The sequence below is a fragment of the Tursiops truncatus genome, chromosome 4 (genome assembly GCF_011762595.2).
Source record: "Tursiops truncatus isolate mTurTru1 chromosome 4, mTurTru1.mat.Y, whole genome shotgun sequence".
Classification (NCBI taxonomy): domain Eukaryota; kingdom Metazoa; phylum Chordata; class Mammalia; order Artiodactyla; family Delphinidae; genus Tursiops; species Tursiops truncatus.
In genome coordinates this window covers 75,215,381-75,235,826 of record NC_047037.1, presented here as the reverse complement: position 1 = coordinate 75,235,826, position 20,446 = coordinate 75,215,381, and the positions used below count along the sequence as shown (strand labels likewise).

Sequence of the window (20,446 nt, the reverse complement as noted above, 5' to 3'; positions counted from 1 at the left end):
GTGACTGAATGGATCGTGGTTGGAAGCTGGTGGAGCACCTGACAAGAAGAAGGAGGCTGCTGAGGAGAAGGAGGTGGACATCTAGGAGTGGACATCCAGGAGCTCATGGGGTGAGTCTGGAGCCTGGGGTGCAGGTGTGGCTTGGAGTTAAAGAACTGAGGGTCTTAAGTACCTCAACCCATGAGAAGGGAAGAGATCACCCAGAGGGCCTGTTCAGGCAGAAGAGCAGTGTGCTGGGCCAGATACTGGGAACACCCACAATTAAGGGGCAAGGGGAGAAAGAAAAGCCCCCAAAGAAAGAAAAGAACCACAGAGGACCAGAAAAGCCAGGAGGGCTCAGTATGATGTAAAATAAAAGAACAGGATGTCACAGAGGGGGTCATCAGTGGTACCCAACGTAGTTGAGAAGTTCAGTACATTCCAAACATTAAATTCCTCAGAATTTAACAGAAACTCGTGCTGATTTTAGACCAGAGGGCAATTTTAGTAGGACAAGGGGTACAGAAGCACAACTGCTGGGTTAAGGTATAAATGGGAGCGTGGAAGTGGAAAGAGTATACCAGAAATCTGGTAAAAGGGATGAAGAGGACTTATGTAGTAATGAGGGAGGAAGGCAGGGTCAAAGGTTAGGTTAAAAATTATTTTTAGGATGGAGCATTCTGAGCATTTTGTGAGCTGAGAAGGAAAAGGCAGATGACAAAGGGTGATGATGCAAGAGAGAGAATCACTGATGGAACAAGGTTCTTGAGAAAATAAGAAGGAATTTTAAAGTCCTGTGTGTCAGGCACCAAACCAAGACCTAGGGACACCTGTCCACAAACCATCAGAGGGGAGTGTGACATAGATGCTACTCCTCGGAGTGCCTCCTGCCAGAGGCGCTCAGAGGGGCGCCCATCTGAGTGTGGCTTTCCTGAGCCTGAGCCTGTGCCTGTTCAGCTCTCTGCTCCCACCACCCACCAGTGTCTGGCCCCACCTGGTAGGCATTCAATCATGTTCTTGGTATGAATGAATAAATATACTTGTCAGAAACTTTATTTCCAGGGGTAGAAATTTTATAGAGGCATGAGAATATATTCTAAGACAGATAAAAGGAATTTGTGTATTAAAATACAAGGCAATATTAATTAAAATAATAATACACATGCTTGGAAAACATGCATCTAATAAGAGCTTTGTACGGAGGCAGCTAAAGGTTAAGAGAGGGGGGAGACTGGGGGCACAGGGTTCAGTCATATGGAGAAGGCCTGAACTGGTTCCAGAACTCTCTCTGGCTGAACATATCCCCCAATCTACAAATTTAAGCACTTAAGAAGGGACAACTTTTTCACCTCAAAACTCTAGATAAAGGACTAAAAAGGAAATGTATGTAAGATTATTCACTAGCTGAAACCCGTTCACCGTAAAATAAAGTCAGTCAGGTGGGCTCTGGCTCAGACTGGCCAGGTCCCAAGTGAGGCTGTGCCATTTACTGGCTATGGGACCAGGTCCCTTGACCTTCTCTGGGAAAGCAGACCACATGACAAATGAGTCTCCAAGCTCCTTGCAAATCTCTTGCTTAAAGGTGCTAAAGCAGTTTCCTAACCTTCTGAATCACGTTCCCCTGAGAATCTATGAATTCTACCCACCTTCCCAAGCAAACACAGACACATCCATACAAAATTTTGCAAATCATTTGAGAAATCTCTGATTGTAGACCTCCTCCTAGTGAGAAAATAGCCGAGGTGCAATTCTTTATAAGGAAGATGTTTGTCTTCCTTAAAAGTAATAGAGCCCAGGTATCATAGTGATCCCTTTAAGGCCCATGGTAGAGAGTTTGCTGTGTGTCCACCTGAACCGTAAGTCCCCTCATCTCTGAATTCCCCAGTGCCCCGAATATAGTAAGTACCCACTTAATTTATCCATTATGTTGATCAGGGCCATAATGGTTTGAATGCATAGTTCTGGAGTTTTCAGACTTTTGGTGCTTCTCAGTGAGTAGCAACTTCAAATCCTCCCTTGGAGAGACAAGTCCACATGCACAGCAACCGCTATGGGTTTACTCCACAGGGTCTATCAACTTTCCAAAATTGATTTCTGCTTAGAGGAGTCTAGTCGCCCCAGACTAGAAGCTATGCCTTAGTTCCAGAGCAGAATTTGATGACCCTCCGCATTCCCCAAAGAGGAATCACATTGTATCTGCTTTTAGCAGAAATCTCTCACATTGATATAACCCTTTGTACTTGTACATTCCAATCCCTCTCACATACATTAAATATTCATCTGAGAGGTAGGCAATAAATGCAGTACTCCATTTTAAAAAATAAGGAAAGAGAGTATAACATTTAAGTAACCAGAGAGGGCTTTCAACAGAGCCCAGCCCTCCAAGTCACATTTTTATAAATATGCCAGGTGTTTCTCTATTTACCCTTGTACTGAGAAGGCAGGAGAGGCCTCTTTAAATTGACAAACAGCCATGGCATTTAATAAAGTGTTCAGTGATAACATCTAAATAGTACCCATGATTTTAGAAACCAAAAGCCTAAGCAATTTTATATATAATGATTAAATAGGTTAGTTTTTCAATGTTCAGTAAGAATCTAATCAACCTATCATTCATGACTTAAAAAAAGAAAGCAGAATCCACTCTACATAAGTTGGGGGGCAATTCCATACTCACCTACTGCACAATGTAAAATCTAGAGAGAAAAAGGGGGGAAAAGAGAATTAGTAAAGATCAATAATATTATAGTTTTATTTCATACAAACTAGCCTTTCAGAAGAATAGAGCAGTGTCTGCCAGCAATATTGAATTCGAAAAATGAACATTCAATTTTTAAACTTGGCTACAGACTATTTAACAAAATGTAAATTCTAGTTCAGTTTTTTGTTTATTCATTTTTAGTTTGTGTATCTATGGAAGATTTCCTAAGGAATAAATCTTACCCAGTAGTTTAGCAAATGTCAAGGACCTCTTCCATAATACATCAAATGGTAAGAGCAGCCAGTGTACAACAACTCCCATGTCCCATTTGTACAGAACAGAACTATCACAGACTATGGAACACAAGATCAGAAGAGCCTTTTCCTACCCGGCAGGTCCTTCAATGCAGACATTTATTCTACAAAGCTCTACCCTTGGACCCCATCTTATCTCATTCTGTGATCTCATTATAGGGGTATTCCCAGTCTAATCTCTAACCCCAGATTTCTTTGAACTCCAGGCCCACATTCCTTTGGACATCTCCATCTAGGTGTACCAGCAGCAACTCAAAGATGGCATGCCGGCTTCCCTGGTGGCGCAGTGGTTGAGAGTCCGCCTGCCGATGCAGGGGATGCGGGTTCGTGCCCCGGTCCGGGAAGATCCCACATGCCGCGGAGCGGCTGGGCCCGTGAGCCATGGCCGCTGAGCCTGCACGTCCGGAGCCTGTGCTCCGCAACGGGAGAGGCCACAACAGTGAGAGGCCCGCGTACCACACACAAAAAACAAACAAACAAACAAAAAAACAACAAAAAAAAGATGGCATGCTTCAGCAGGAAGCTCACCCCTCCTTTCCTTCATACCTACCATGCCTCTTGATCACCAACCCCCCCACTCTCAGATTCAACTGCTCTTTCCTTTCCTTCACTCCCAAGTCAAACAGGTTTCCAAGTCCTGCCAATGCTTTTGGCATGTATTCCCCAGTTTTTTATTTCCAGCGCATGGGTGAGACTGCTATCTCCTCTCCATCTCAATGGCCATCTAACCAGCCAATTAGGTTCTTCCAAATCCCCTTCCAAATTCATCCTGTATCTGGCACTGCTTTAACCTGGATGGTGGTAGTAAAGAAGTAATTTGAAGCCATCTACAAGGTTGATTTAATGACCAAAGCTTTTCTGGATGATAAGACCTAACAACCATTGCAGTGCATTTTGAAATACATTTCTCAAGCCGTCATTGTGTTGTTTGAAACTAACAATAACCCTGGCAGATGGGCAGGACAGATATCTCTACTTGCAGATGAGAAAACGAGGGCTTAGAAACACTGCTCAGCTTCACCAAGGTAGTAAGTGATGTAGCGGATCAAGAACCTAGATTTTATTCCTACTATACTGCTTTTTGTATCATTTCACTGTACATTAGTTATACCTGAAAAAGCTATAACTTGACAAGACTTAGCTCTATCTAAAAAATGCCTAGCGACTTCCCTGGTGGCTCAGTGGTTAACAATCTGCCTGCCGGGCTTCCCTGGTGGCACAGTGGTTGAGAGTCCACCTGCCGATGCAGGGGACACGGGTTCGTGACCCGATCCGGGAAGATCCCACGTGCCGCGGAGCGGCTAGGCCCGTGAGCCATGGCCGCTGAGCCTGCGTGTCTGGAGCCTGTGCAGTGAGAGGCCCATGTACCGCAAAAAAAAAAAAAAAAAAGGAATCTGCTTGCCAACGCAGGGGACATGAGTGCCAGCCCTGGTCTGGGAAGATCCCACATGTCACGGAGCAACTAAGCCCGTGCGCCACAACTACTGAGCCTACACTCTAGAGCCCATGTGCCACAACTACTGAGCCCATGTGCCACAACTACTGAAGCCTGTGCACCTAGAGCCTGTGCTCCACAACAAGAGAAGCCACCACAGTGAGAAGACCGCACACCGCAATGAAGAGAAAAGCCCACACGCAGCAATGAGGACCCAATGCAGCCAAAAATAAATTAAAAATTAAAAAAAAATTAATTAAAAAAAAAAGAATCCGCCTGCTAATGCAGGGGACACAGGTTCGATCCCTGATCCAGAAAGATCCCACATGCTGCAGAGCAACGAAGCCCATGTGCCATAACTACTGAGTCTGTGCTCTAGAGCCTGCGAGCCACAACTACTGAGCCTGCGTGCCACAACTACTGAAGCCCGTGTGCCTAGAGCCTGTGCTCCGCAACAAGAGAAGCCACTGCAGTGAGAAGCCCGCTCAATGCAATTAGAGAAAGCCTGTGTGCAGCAACAAAGACCCAACGCAACCAAAAATAAACAAAAAACAAACCAAAAAAAACCATGCCTAATAAGACTCTGTGCTCAAGTCTATGATTTCACTAAGTTTTTTCTGAAGGGAGGAGGATGGGGGTGGCTTGGATTAAAAAAAAATCAAGCTGCACAAATATGTCGATAACTGATAAAAGAATTACCAGACTGCAAATCTTATATTTTTCAAAAGAAAACACTGCTAAGAATCTCAAATGTGTGAATATTACAAGATAAGCCAAACCTCCTGCTGCAAAGTTGAGGAAAACTAAGATACGTGCTGACTGAAATGAAATGGAATCAAAGATGAGTGATGAGCATCCTTTGAGACAAGACAGATGATAGTGCCTAGATAGAAAACCTATTCTATTCATGTATGTGGCAAGACATCCAGGCTGCTGATTTACAATAGGACACTGCAGGAAAGGATGGATAACCTTAAGGCCTATCATGTCTTCTTTGTGTGACAGAACAAATCTTAGTCCTATGAGACCCAATCTCCCCTTTTTAATCACATATTTTATAATGCCTCCTTTACTAAATATAAAATTCATAGATGATACAACTTACTTGCACAAAAATTAAAACAAATAAAGTGTCCTAACCAATATGTAAAGAAGAAATAAAAAGGTAGTAGTTTATTTAAAAAAATATGTATTTCCACAGATAAATGCTTGGGGACACAATGACATAATGAAGCAGTCAGATATATGTATCAACTTATGATGAATAAGTTTGGATTTAAAAATAAGAATACAAGAAAGCACTTTGGATAAGAAAAGGAAAATAAAAGAACAGAGGTACAGACCAACCCTAAAATAAAAACAGTATTAAGATAATAATGGACATAGGGGAGTAATCTTAACTGAAGTTAAAACAACACAGCAAGTAAATAACAAAGTAGAGAAAATGAGGAAGTACAACATTATCACAAATGAAGCTAGGTCTTATTTATTTGTAAGTGTGGTGTCAAAATAATCCCCTAGATTATGTCATGGGATAGGGTAGGAAGAAAGTATCACAGAAAACATCCTTCTGCTTTGAAATCCCACTGGGACATACAATCTGTGCCTGGTCTGTAAAAAGAACTTGGAAACAATATTCTCTGAATGGTGTGATAAGGAAAAGAAGATGGATTAGACAAAAAAACAGTAATGCAAGATGTGATAAAGTAGTTGTTTAACTGTGGATAGTTTTAGGAAAAAACTGAACTGTAGTGATTCAAAAAAAGGCAGTATAAAATATTATTAAAATAGTTATATTAAAGAAATCGAGGGGGCTTCCCTGGTGGGGCAGTGGTTAAGAATCTGCCTGCCAATGCAGGGGACACAGGTGCCAGCTCTGGTCCGGGAAGATCCCACATGTCGTGGAGCAATTAAGCCCGTGTGCCACAACTACTGAGCGTACGCTCTAGGGCCTGTGAACCACAACTACTGAAGCCTGTGCGCCTAGAGCCTGTGCTCCACAACAAGAGAAGCCACCACAATGAGAAGCCCATGCACCGCAACAAAGAGAAAAGCCCACACGCAGCAATGAAGACCCAGTGCAGCCAAAAATAAATTAAAAATTTTTTAAAATTTAATTAAAAAATAAATCTGCCTGCCAATGCAGGGGACACGGGTTCGATCCCTGGTCCAGGAAGATCCCACATGCTGCGGAGTGACTAAGCCCATAGGCCGTAACTAGTGAGCCTGTACTCTAGAGCCCATGGGCCCAACTGCTGAGCCCACGTGCCGTGACTACTGAAGCTCACGCACCTAGAGTCCATGCTCCCCAACAAGAGAAGCCACTGCAATGAGAAGCCCATGCACCACAACGAAGAGTAGCCCCCACTTGCCGCAACAAGAGGAAGCCCGCACGCAGCAACGAAGACCCAATGCAGCCAAAAATAAATTAAATAAATGAATTCATTAAAAAAAAAAAGAAATTGAATGAGATCCCTGCATTTAACGAGTCTCCATTAACTTAAAGTCTGAACAGGAATCTCAATCTGTTCCATATTTTCAATCAAAAATTTCATTGCTTTTGCAGTTATAGCACTGTTGCACTGGAATCCTTTTCAACTAAATATGCAAGCTGAAAATGCTATAATGTTTAAAGAACAGAATGTGCAGAGTGAACAAATTACTCAATTATTTTGAGATGATACCTTTATTTCACTTAAGCTCCCTATTCATACCAACTGTGCTAGGTAGAATCCTAAAGATGATTCCCTAAGATTCTTGTACCTTGGTTATCCAATCAAACACTAAACAAGGTACCACAGGGCGGGAATTTTGCAAATGTAATTAAAGTCCAAAGTCAACTGATTTTAAGGCACAGAGATTATGTGGGTAGGCCTGATCCAACCAGGCCAGTCTTTTAAAAGCAGAGAGTTTTCTCCAGCTGGTGGCAGAAGAGGAACTCAAAGATATTCAAGGAACAAAAGATATTCAATATGCCATTTCTCACTTAGAAGATGGAGGAGGCCATGTGCAGGGACTGGAAAGCAGCCTCTAGGAGCTAGGAGTGACCTCCAGCTGATAGCTAGTAAGGAAATGGGACCTTAGACCTACAACCACAGGTTAAGTGGATTCTGTCAACAAGCTGAATAAGCTTAGAAGCAGACTCTTTCCCAGAGCCCCCAGATAGAAGCCAACCCAACTGGCACCTTAATGAGACCCTGAGCAGAGAACCCAGCCAAGCCCAGTTTCTGACTTATAGAACTGTGAGCTAATAAATGAGTGTGGTTTTAAGCCACTAAGTTTGTGGTATTTTGTCATGCAGCAAGAGAAAACTAAGACAATGACCTTCTTCTAACTTAATAAGCTTTTTGTTTAATTTCTCGTGAAGATTTTTAGTATGAATATGTACTACAAAACTATCAATTTATATTTGGAGAGGGATCAGCCCATGGTATATACAAAAGTCAGGGGGAATACAGACCTCCACTGGGTTGGACTGTCTCAGACAGCGCAGGACATCTACTTATAGCACCCCCATTCATTGTGGCAATCAAAATACCCTCTCAGTTTTCTAAATCGCACTCTAGAGGGGTCACACTGCTCTTGCTGAGATCTACTGAGAATTACTGAACTAAAATAAGCATACCTCATTCAGAAGACTTGCCATGTTCAAAATCTCCCTTGAAAATATGTCATCGTGCTAATGATCCAATGTCAGCTGCTAGGAGTGTTCACGCGGTTGAATGCTCCCCAATGTGTCTGCCACCCGTGTCTGTGTTCCCTGGGTGAGCCCCCCTTCCCCAGCCTCTCCAGGAGACTCCCCAAAGCCAGCAGGAGACTGGGGCATGAATGGAACTGGTAGAATTTGTACACAGGCAGCCAGGCTCCAGCGCTGGTGCTCTTAACCACTACATATATTGTTGATTTTGAGATCTGTGCCTTACAAACCATAAATATTCAGAACTTTGAGCAGTACATTTGCTTCTCTCCTGTGTCTGGAATGAGAGATAACCAGAAGTACAGATTTAGACTCATTCATGAGCAGTTTCTAATGGTTTAGCTGGATGGTCAGGGACTTGGAAGGAACAGGATTGGAAGATAGTGACAAGGAAAGTTGGGGAGGAAGTATGTGGATGGATCTCTTAGAATGGGCATAGACATTGAAAATATTTGTCTCACGTGAATGCTCACCAAATGGCATCTACTGTAAAGGAGACTCTTAATGATGGTGGACAAAATGATGGACACTATTAACGTCAACTAGACTCTTCCCAGCCATCCCAGTGTTTCCTCAATAGACCCATGAACAAATTGGCCACGTTAACAAGAATGGAGGCTACGCACGGGCTCAACAACATGAACTTCCTCTTAGCAAGGCAGACCTGGTTAACCCTACTGCTGAGCGCCTAATCTGCCAACAGCCGAGATCAGAATTAAGTGCCCCATAAAGCATCATTTCCCAGGCGGACAGCACACAACCTGAGGGTAGGTCGATTACATGGGATTTCTTCCACCAAGGAGGGAGCAGACATTTGCCCTCACTGGAATAAACACATACTCTAGATATGGATTTGCCCTCCTTGCCCACAATGCCTCTGCCAGTGTCGCCATCTATGAACTCACAGGGTGCCTGATCTGCCATCATAGCATTCTACAAAGTATTGTGTCTGATCAAAGAACTCACTTCACAGCAAAAGAAATACATACATCAATGGGCTCAGGCCCACTGAATCATTTGCTCTTAACCACATATGCCATCACCCAGAAATGCCTGGCTTAGTTGAAAGGTAGAATGATTTACCGAAGACTCAGCTATGATGCCAACTGGGAGACAGCACCTTGAAAGAATAGGGTTCTGCCTTACAGGACGCAGTTTATACTTTGAATCACAGATGCTGTATTCCTCATCACCGGATTACACAGGTCCAAGAATCAAGGGGAGGAAGTAGGAGTGGCTACTCTCACTATTATACCTATTAAGCCACCTAAAGAATTTCTGCCTTCCATCCTGGCAACTTTGAGCTCTACTTGTTTGGAGAGTTTAGTCTCCACAAGGTTACTGGTTGCACCAGGTGACAACAATGGTTCTACTGAATTGGAAGATTAGACTGGCATTTGGCATTTTGGGCTCCTTATTCATGCTACTGCACCAATAGGCAAAAAAAGGGGGTTTATCTATGGATGGAGTGGTCAATCCTGATTGCCAAGGGGATATCATGTTGCCATACACAATCGAGGCAAAGCGGACTATGTATGGAAGCCAGGGGGTTCTGAGGCACCTCTTAGCATTTCCAGTAGTAAACGTTAATGGAAAACTACAGCAACCAAAAAGAGGCAGAATGACTAAGGACTCAGACCCCTTGGGAATGAAGGTTTGGGTCACTGCTGTGGGTAAGGGAAATATGGAATGGGTAGTAGAAGAAGGAAGTCACAGGTATCAACTATAACCTCATGACCAATTACAGAAAGAAAAACTGCAAAAAAAAAAAAAAAAAAAAAGCAGTAAACATCTCTCTCTTGAACCCTTTCCATTTCCACCCAGTGGCAATAAGCTCATTTTAGTTTCAAAATTCAACCTCAATGTTGAATGTCATCTTTCACAATAGGTTACTTCGAAACATCTTTTTTGTAAAAGTTTCTAAGATTTGCACTAAGGAAATTAATTTTGTAAGTTACCAACAAGTTTGTTCAGTTTCATTTTTTAAAAAGACTTCCATTTTTTAACGAGTAGTTTTAGGTTCACAGCAAAACTGAGAGGAAGGTACAGAGCTCTCCCATTTACCCCCTGCCCCCCACTCAAGCACAGCCTCCCCACTATCAAAATCCCCAACCAGCGTGGTATGTTTGTTACAACTGATGGACCTGTACTGACATATCACTGTCACTCGAAGTCCGTAGCTGAGGGTTCAATGTTGCTGTTATACCTTCTATGGGCTTGGACAAATGTATAATGACATGTACCCACCGTTACAGTATCATACAGAGTAGTTTCACTGCCGTAAAAATCCTCTGTGCTGTGTCTATTCACCCTTAAGTTTCATTTTTAATCCAAGGTAAAATAACAAAGTCCAAAAAAGAGTAACAAGTCTCAAGAGGAATACGAACCCAAGCAGCTTTAGTTCATGGATTTAACATCATTCAGCTATAGTAAGTCCCAATTTCTGTCTTTCAATTCAAAATTCCACATTCTTGGAGAAAAGTCTGACCAGCCCAGTTTGGGCCAGGTGTGCAACCCTGGATCAGCGAGCTATGGCCTGACAGGCAGAGTCAGGGGTAGAGATGCAGCTGGTATGGGTCTAGTGGTAGAACTGCGAAAATTTCCAGAGAATAAAACCCCCTGAGCTGGACAGCTCCACAAAGCATGTCTACTACACTCATGTTATGGAGAGGTCTAGAACTAATTTGGGTTATGTTTACCAGTATTTGGTTAGTTTTGAAAATTATATTTATGATTTCATCTTTTCTTCTTAAAACTTACCTATATAATAACATGTAGCCTTGAAAGACATCGATATGTTATCAGCAGTTATCATTAGCTTATGACCGACATGTTTTTTCTTCTTTATGTATATCTGGGTTTTGCTACAATGAATATATAGCACTTATGTTATAGATAATTATGATTAGAGGCAAACACCTTTCCCCTCTCCTCTGGCTTCATGAGAAGGCTTTTCTTCCAAATATTTCTGGTCTCTCTCCACCCATTAATCACTTTACTTGGGAAAGGAAGGATGACGCATCTGATCAGTAAATTGGCAAGAATGGGGCATGCGTACCTCAGCTCCACCCTAGGGCTTCCACAGAGAACCCCAAGCTCTCTGGTTTTCTCCATGCTGCCCTGGCCCTTGCTGCCTGGGGGAGGCAGAGTCTACCTCTGGAGTTCAGTTAGCAAACCTGCCTGACTTGCACACTAACACACAGCCTCCCGCTAGGCCTTTATCACTAATAAAGGTGATTTTTAGGGTCCTTATACAATTTGAGTTATTTCCCAATGTTCAGAACATAAGCAAGAAAAAGAGGGTATTTAGTGCACTCTCTCAAAGGTTTCAATCCAAACATGTTTTCAAAATCCTTTTATATCCATTTTTGAAGGAGGAAATAGGTGAAATTTCCTTAATCACTGTTACTTTTTCTTTCACTTAATCTGACCTTTTTTGCTGTATTTGGCTCTATAATTTATTAATTCATTATCTGCTTTATTTTCATATTCTGACTGTGAAATGTTGAAGCCCCACAGCACTTATAACTGGAAAAAAAGTGTTAAGGTCATCTAATCCAGAATATTCATTACAGAGAGGTTGAGACCAAGTGGCACAGCCAAGTCTTAGTACCCAAATTTCTTGTCTCCAGTGTTCTTTTACATATACTGTGACACTTCTCAAGTACAATTCTATTTTTACTTCTTTGGCCATTTCTGCCAGCTTTTCTATGATAATCATTCAGCCATTAATAAATTCCACCAACATGTGTCTACCATGTTCCTTCTGCGTGACAAATTGTAAATGCGGCAAGTTTCTCTTTGGCTTCTGCTCTGAAATCAACTTTATCTTAAGCAGGATGGTCCTGTTTTTCTTGTATGCTTGATCGTGGAAGGCTGGTTTGTCCTTTAGTAAGCTTACGTCAGTCTTTTACAGGCAACAGATTGTTGAATTTTGCTTTTTAAACGAGTAACCACCATCCTACCTTTTTACTTTGATAAAATTAATGAGTCTACTTGCAAAGACATCAGAAACAATGCATTTGTGTGTAGTCAATCATCCTATAAGTTTATTGTTACTGCTACTATCTTTTTAATTTAACAGATGTAAAATTCTGTACTTCACTTTAAATCAAAAGATAACCTATCTAAGCTGTCTATTTTCTTCTTTTTTCAAAGAACTTTTTTAAAAAATAAATTTATTTATTTATTTTATTTTTGGCTGCATTGGGTCTTTGCTGTGTGTGGGCTTTCTTTAGTTGCAGTGAGCGGGGGCTACTCTTCGTTGTGGTGTGTGGGCTTCTCATTGCTGTGGCTTCTCTTGTTGCGGAGCACCTGCTTCAGGTGTGTGAGCTTCAGTAGTTGTGGCCCATGGGGCTCAGTTGCTCCGCAGCATGTGGGATCTTCTCAGACCAGGGCTTGAACACGCGTCCCCTGCCTTAGCAGGTGGATTCTTTTTTTTTTTTTTTTTTGGTGGTACGCGGGCCTCTCACTGTTGTGGCCTCTCCCGTTGCGGAGCATAGGCTCCGGATGCGCAGGCTCAGCAGCCATGGCTCACGGGCCCAGCCGCTCTGCAGCATGTGGGATCTTCCCGGACCGGGGCATGAACCCGTGTCCCCTGCATCGGCATGTGGACCTCCAACCACTGCGCCACCAGGGAAGCCCAGCAGGTGGATTCTTAACAACTGTGCCTCCAGGGAAGCCCTCAAAGAACTTTTAAATCTTATTTTCCTAATTCATTTTTGTTTTCTATTATACTTTATTACATATTTATTACATATTATATCTTTCCTTTTTAATTTAAAGATTCACAAAGTGATATATATGTAAATGCACACTAAAGTATATAGAAGAAAAAGCAGAAATTCCCTTGTATTCCCCCCAAATACCACATCCGTCCTCAGAGGTAAGCGCAGTAACAGTTTGATATGCACCCTTCCATACCTTTTCCAATATCTGCAATTTGCTTTTTTTTCTTTTGATTTTCCTAACCTGAAAACATCACCATATTTTAATAATTATTCTCATTACTTTTGTCTTATGAATTAAAAAGTTTATAAACTCTGTTGTGACCTAAAATTTACATCACAAGGTTTGTGTTCCTTTGCTTTCCCTCCTTCCCACTTCGTTCTACCCTGGGAGAATCTGAAATATTTTATGAAATTACATGTGGATACCTTGCAATCTGTATGACGGTCTAAAGCTATGCTGTCAACGCAGTAGTCACTAGCCACATGTGCCTATTTAAATTTCAGTTAAAAGTAAATAAAACTAAAAACTCAAGATTTTTAGTCTCACCTGCCCCATGGGCTCAACAGCGGCTAGTATATCAGACAGCACAGATTTGGAATATTATCGTTGCAGAAAGTTCTTCTGCACAGTGCTAGTCTAAAGAATTGGTTAATTTTATTGGACTTCCCTGGCGGCACAGTGGTTAACAATCCGTCTGCCAAGGTCAGGGACACGGGTTTGAGCCCTGGTCCAGGAAGATCCCACATGCTGCAGAGCAACTAGGCCCGTGCGCCACAACTACTGAAGCCCGCACGCCTAGAGCCCATGCTCCACAAGAGAAGCCACTGTAATGAGAAGCCCGTGCATCGCAACAGAGTAGCCCCTGCTCGCCACAACTAGAGAAAGCCTGCATGCAGCAGTGAAGACCCAATGCAGCCAAAAATAAATAAATAAAAAATAACTATTAAAAAAAATTGGTTAATTTTATTTACTTATATATCAGTTAAAAACCCTTTGATAATGTTTTTTCAAAGTTCTATTATTTTGGTAGGTGTTTTCAAAATGTCTCCATCTGTAGGAAATTGCATGGTCTGTTATTCAGGAACCTAATGCTGTCTCCTAGCTTCATATGAATCTTTTTATTTTTCAAAGTCTAACGTCCCAAGTTGTTTTACCATTACATTTTAAGATCTCTTCTCTGCTAGAAATCACTTATCTTTCTTTTAAGTTTAAAAATTTAACAAATAGGTGCCCAGGAAGGGAAGGGATTTTTTTTCTTGAAAAACAGTGCCTATGTACAACTCCATATACTCTCAATAACCGCACTGAGAGGGGCTTTCCGTTCTGAATAGTTTTCTAGAATTTTTCCTGATTGTCTTTGAGCTATACTTTCCAATCTTTTCTACTTCTGGTAGCCGTACTTTTTGACAGGTTGTATACTCTCATTCTGTTTTCTAGATACCTGGGTTCTACTATACTATTCATCTGTTAAGTTTCACTACTTTCCTGTATATTTTGTTTTTCTGTTTTATTGATAATCATTTATGCATTAGCTAGTCCACCAACACATAATATCTCTGATATGCCTGGCACTATGTATTTTGTAATGTTCTTTTTGACATTCAAATAGTATACTCTAAACAGTCCCAATGGTTTCTGCTCTGTAATCTGTTTTAGCTGAGACTATAACTAGGAACTCCTGCCTTTCTTGAATCTTCAGTATCACTTATTTCTCTGCACTGTGGCCTGCTTCCTGCCCTGAACCGCCACCATTGACATTTTTAGTTCTCTTAAAAAAAAAAATTTTAGCACACTCTTTTCTATAGCCAATACCTATCTTCTCTGAATACCGTATCAATTTGCTTGAGTTGTTAAGCAGTGAGGCCTGTGTGGGTGGACTCCTGTTTCCCACAGTCTCCCTCTTCCCTTATAATGTTGTGACACTTATTAATTATACCCAAGTTCTATTTCCCTCTGGTTTTCACACTGTTTCTGAAGCTGGTTTGTCTGGGTTTGCTGTCATTCCTGTTTGTGTCAGATAGCTCTACTATGACTTGCTCTGCTAGCTTTTCAGAAGTCTCTTTTAGAGGGCTGGTTTCTCAAAACAAGTCCTCAGAATAAAGTTAGTCTAAAATGTGCATATAGCTTGTGTTTCAGAAGTTCCTTTTTAAAATTACTGAGAAATTAGCATGTTTCCAAAAGGAAGAAAAATATTACAGATGATGGTTATGTCCCCAGATGAGTTCAGAAAGGCAAAGTTAATATATAATGTGCCTAAAGTATTAGTAATATCACAGAACCCAACCACCTAGTATCTCTGTGGGAAAAAATCATCCAGTAGTTGAGGCAAAAAGACAAAAACTGGCAGGGAGATAAGATGGGAGCCCTCTTCCTACAAATTCTTAAGATTTTGCTATATTTTAGAGAAATATCCAAAATCAGTTTCCTATTATTTCATTAAAGGATCTGAGGAGAGTTGTGACGTGAGGCATGAGAATTAGACCAGAATACAGAGATGGGGCTTAGAAAACAACAAAAGCTATCTTCTCTCCTTCACTGCTTCTCCAGAACCAGTTCTGCCATTTCAGACCCAGTCCTAAATCAACTCTAGGAAAAGATAACAAATGACACTATTTTTCTTTATTTTATTTTATTTTTCGGTAGATAAGAGGGTTCCAAGCATTAGAAGGAGATGGAAGAGAATAAGAAGGAAAGGAGGTGCCTGTGGTCCATTAGATATTCCAAGATGGACGGTGGCAGGTAAATGATATTGAATATATGTACTGATGTACATGTGTTGAAGATGGTCTGTATTAGTCTCAACAATTAATGTCTCTGCAGAGCAGTCCTTAACGAGTATTTGAAATTACGAGTATTCCAATTACGAGTATTTGAAAATGTCTTTGCTGCAATTACATTCTTATGTTAACTAAATATATTTAGAAATCCAAATTCTCTTAGAAATAATTTTAAAGCGCCATAATGTAGGATCTTTAATTTCTAAACTTTAACTCAGTTCTTAACAAAGCTGGAAAGATAGTCTGTCCTTATCCATGAACATCATGGACCCGAAAAAAAGAATAAAGTAAAAAGAAAATTTATCCGGCTCATTATAGCTGAACAGCATTTTTTTTTTTTTTTGCGGCACGCGGGCCTCTCACTGTTCTGGCCTCTCCCATTGCGGAGCACAGGTTCCGGACGCGCAGGCTCAGCGGCCATGGCTCATGGGCCTAGCCGCTCCGCGGCACGTGTGATCTTCCCGGACCGGGGCACGAACCCGCGTCCCCTGCATCGGCAGGCGGACTCTCAACCACTGCGCCACCAGGGAAGCCCCTGAACGGCATTTTTAAAAAATTGAGATATAATTCACATATCACAAAATTCACTTATTTAAAGTGTACATTCAGTGATCTTTAGTTATGTTCCCAAGGTTGTGCAACCATACCACCATCTAATTCAAGAATATTTTCATCACCTTAAAAGGAAATCCTGTACCCATTAGCAGTCCCTCCCCATTCTCTCCTCCCCACAGCCCCTGGCAACCATTAATCTACTTTCTGTCTCTATGATTTGCCTATTCTGGACATTTCATATAAATGGAATCAAACAACACATGGCTTTTTGTTTCTGGCTTCTTTCACAAAGCATGTTTTCAAGATTCATCCATGTTATAACAAGTACCAGTAATTCACTCATTTTATGGTATGGAGATATATTTTATTTATCTATGAATGGCATTCTAAAAATATACTTTTGCTACCTATGTTAATTAGCTCTCAGATTCAACTCAAGACACATTGTAGTTATTCACACACTGATCCCTTGGCCCACAAAGTTATCAGTATTTTACTTTCTAACAATTTATAAATCATCTCATGCCTTACCATCTTCACTGTATTGCGTCTCATTACTTTGGTAAATACTTCTTGGACTTAATGCCTAGCACCACTTTTCTATAAATTGTCCCTTCCCTCCAACTTCTATATGGTTAATGTGACCCTACTCTTGTCTACAGGTCCAGGAATAAGCACCTGATTCAAGCTAGACATATATAGGCCCTTTGCTAGGAATATGGAAATGGAAATAATATTGTTTTTAATTAGCTGCTCTCGATTGCAGAAACTACAATCTCAGGAGTTTTCTGTTACCATTGTCTGCCACACAGACTAAGAAACCAAAAACAAAACCCAGTCTGCAAGAAGAGAAGAATCAGAGAAAAAGAGAGAGAGACAATAGTAGAGATAAGAGACAGAGCAAGACCTCCTGGGTTCCCTGTGGTGCTCCAGTCCCAGATTCCAGGCCATTCCTAAAGCCCAGCTGCATCCCCACCCTTGGATTCCATGGGACATACTATACACTTATAATAAATTCCCCTTACAGTTTAAGTCAGTTTCTATAATCTCCAGCCAAGAGTCCTAACATAGTCATCTACCCAGTAGGATTTTAATGTCTTTACTAGCAAGGGCTCAACCTCCATGGCACCCATTACAGTGACTCAAACACATACTTATTTAACTATCACCTGTGGAATATTTTGAAAAACTATCTATAAAAGTTACTCAAGACATTCTTGGATACGTATGTGGAAAAAAATTAGGATTTCTGTCTACTTTATTAAAAAGCTATATTATTGGGACTTCCCTGGTGGTCCAGTGGCTAAGCTTCCATGCTCCCAACGTAGGGGCCCAGGATCAATCCCTGGTCAGGGAACTAGATCCCGCATGCCGCAACTAAAGGTCCCACATGCCGCAACTAAAGGTCCCGCATACCGTAACTAAAGGTCCTGAATGCTGCAACAACAACAGAAAGATTCTGCATGCCACAATGAAGATCCCGCACACAGCAATGGAGATCCTGTCTGCCGCCGCAACTAAGACCTGGTGCAGCCAAAGAAATAATTTTTTTTTTTTTTTTTTTTTTTTGCAGTACGCAGGCCTCTCACTGTTGTGGCCTCTCCCGTTGCGGAGCATAGGCTCTGGACGCACAGGCTCAGCGGCCATGGCTCACGGGCCCAGCCGCTCTGCGGCATGTGGCATCTTCCCGGACCGGGGCATGAACCTGCGTCCCCTGCATCGGCAGGCGGACTCTCAACCACTGCGCCACCAGGGAAGCCCCAGAAATAAATATTTTTTTAAAAAGCTATATTATTGTATCACAAACTCAATATATCTTTGCACCCATTTTGCAAAAACTCATTTAATTTCCTCAGAAAGTCTTTCTGTATTACACTACTACATGCCCATTTACACTTGCTTAGTAAATGTTTTATATTTTTAAAAAGCAAAGTGTTATATTTTCCTAAGAAGATTTGAAGTTTCTTGAGAACAAGTAATCTCTATTTCCTCTTAAAGCAAATTCCCACAGAACCTACTAAAGAATAATCACACAGATTACTATTCAGAATATTCATGCAGAGATATAAGTGAGCAGCTGACCTCCCTGGACTCATTTTTTCCTCCTATAAACACGGTTTATTGTCAAGCACGAATAATTTCCATAAGGACAACTTATCTGTAATTAAACAACACTAAGCACATTATTATACTATGTAGGTTAGGTAGGCAATAAAACATTCCTTAATGGACGGCTCAGGAGATGCAGCTCTAGCAAGCCTGCTCTCTTGTCTCAGGTTGAGGGGTCTACTGCCATCACTGCCATCTACAAAGCTAATTCTCTGCACATCCCAGGGAGTCTTCATTCATTTTGCAGAGTTCTTTTCCCAAAATCAAATCCAGGATTTGTCACCTAATTGGGTCTTAGTGGGGATAACAGAGATAAAACCAGAACTCCAAAATATTTTCTTAAATCCCTATTAAAAATTTTATAGGGATAAATGCGCTAATCCCTCCAAGTCTAAGATCTGGTTCCTGAGTAGATTTTGCATCACACTATTTAATGTCACAACCTTCCCTAAGATATCCTTAAATTTTAAAAATTATACCTCTAATATTACCAAGTCTTACAGAGATAGAATCCCCTTTAAATTAGTAAATTATTGAAGTATTCCAGTTGGATACAACTTACTATATCAAGCACTCAGGCAGTTTCTGATGGTCTTGACTCCAAACTTGGTTCTCTGTAGCTTGAGAACTGTGCTGGCCAAAGCTCTGACAGACAAGTGATACTTATTTACTACTGCCCCTTTCCCCCCAAAATTTAAGTCTCTAAGTTTACAATATGGCCCACACAAGGATTTGCTAGTCTCCTCAAACTCAAACTGTTAGGGCAGAAAGGAACTTTACAAATCTACTTCAAACTAATTATTTTACAAATGAGAAAACAAGGTGGACAAGAGATAAATGACTCGCCCAAATTCACAAAGTAAGTTGGTAAAACCAGCATGCTTAGAATAAGGGCACTCAGCCTCCAGCTGTACGTTCATTTCATCATACCATCTAACTTAAACATATAAGTATGGACAGTATTGAAATCTCTCTGCTTTCTGGGAGAAAAAACCCCAAAACCTACAACTTTCTGCTTTCAGAAATGAGGGTGAGGGCTTCCCTGGTGGCACAGTGGTTAAGAATCCGCCTGCCAATGCAGGGGACACGGGTTCGAGCCCTGGTCCTGGAAGATCCCACATGCCGTGGAGCAACTAAGCTCGTGTGCCACAACTACAGAGCCCGCGCTCTAGAGTCTGTGAGCCCGCATGCTGCAAATACTGAAGCCCACATGCTGCAACTACTGAAGCCCATGCATCCTAGAGCCCGTGCTCCTCAACAAGAGAAGCCACTGCGAAGATAAGGCCACACATCACAACGAAGAGTAGCCCCCAGCCTGCCCGCAGCAACGAAGACCCAACGCAGCCAAATATAAGTAAATAAACTAATTAAAAAAAAAAAAGAGGGTGAGAGGTTGAGGTAACATCTCATTTCATGGAGATAAATGGTCTTTTCTTAAACAGCCTTCCAAATGTCATGATGGGCTTGGCCTAAAGGCTAGGTAAAATGAAACTGAATATCAGATCTTCTCTGCAACCCGAAAATTTTTCACCATAATGAACTATGGCAGCTATGGTGTGTGCCCAAAGCTACCTCATTCCCCCTTTTCCACTAACGAAGTCTACAGTCCCTTGGCCAGAAGTATGGGCATGTGTCCTAGATCTGACTAATCAAGTATTTCACATCACTGGCAAGAGTGATTGGTCTAGGTAAGACCAACCAGAAACCTTCCCTAACGCTGAAAAAATAAGCTCTCTCCCACCAGGTGGAGAAGGCAATCTGCAGTAGGAGAGCCTAAGACTAATATTCAAAGAGAAATAGAGAGAAGCAGTGATGAGAGATGGAAAGAGAGTGCTGCAACATCAAATCCTTGGTTCTCATTCCGAAGCTGGTTCCTTTGATTTTGTAAGTTAACCCTATTATCTTTATCAACTACAGAAGCCAATAAATTTCCTTTTGCTTAAAATAATTTGAATTGCAAGTCAAAAATCCTATCATATACTTACCCCAGAAGACAGGACTGGATATATATATTACCCTTAATACAGGGAAATTAATAAACTATTGTTTAAAAAGGTTTTTGGAGGCTTTTAAACAGGCTCTACTATTTCTTATATTTATCATTCCTGACATCCTACACTCACCAACTTCACTGTTCCCATTATATGC

At 41.4% G+C, this 20,446-nt stretch overlaps 1 protein-coding gene across 3 annotated transcripts in view; it reads right to left on the bottom strand.

Moving 5' to 3' along the window:
• Positions 1 to 20,446, bottom strand: part of HACD2 (3-hydroxyacyl-CoA dehydratase 2) — a 104,336-nt gene that overhangs the window by 80,698 nt on the left and 3,192 nt on the right. For all 3 annotated transcript variants that reach the window (XR_012331497.1, XR_002173851.2, XM_019922904.3), the window contains exon 3: positions 2,657 to 2,675. Coding sequence is in view for 1 of the 3 variants with exons in the window: in XM_019922904.3 (XP_019778463.1) it covers positions 2,657 to 2,675 (19 nt within the window). In the remaining 2 variants the exon portion in view is untranslated. The remainder of the gene's footprint in view (positions 1 to 2,656; positions 2,676 to 20,446) is intronic.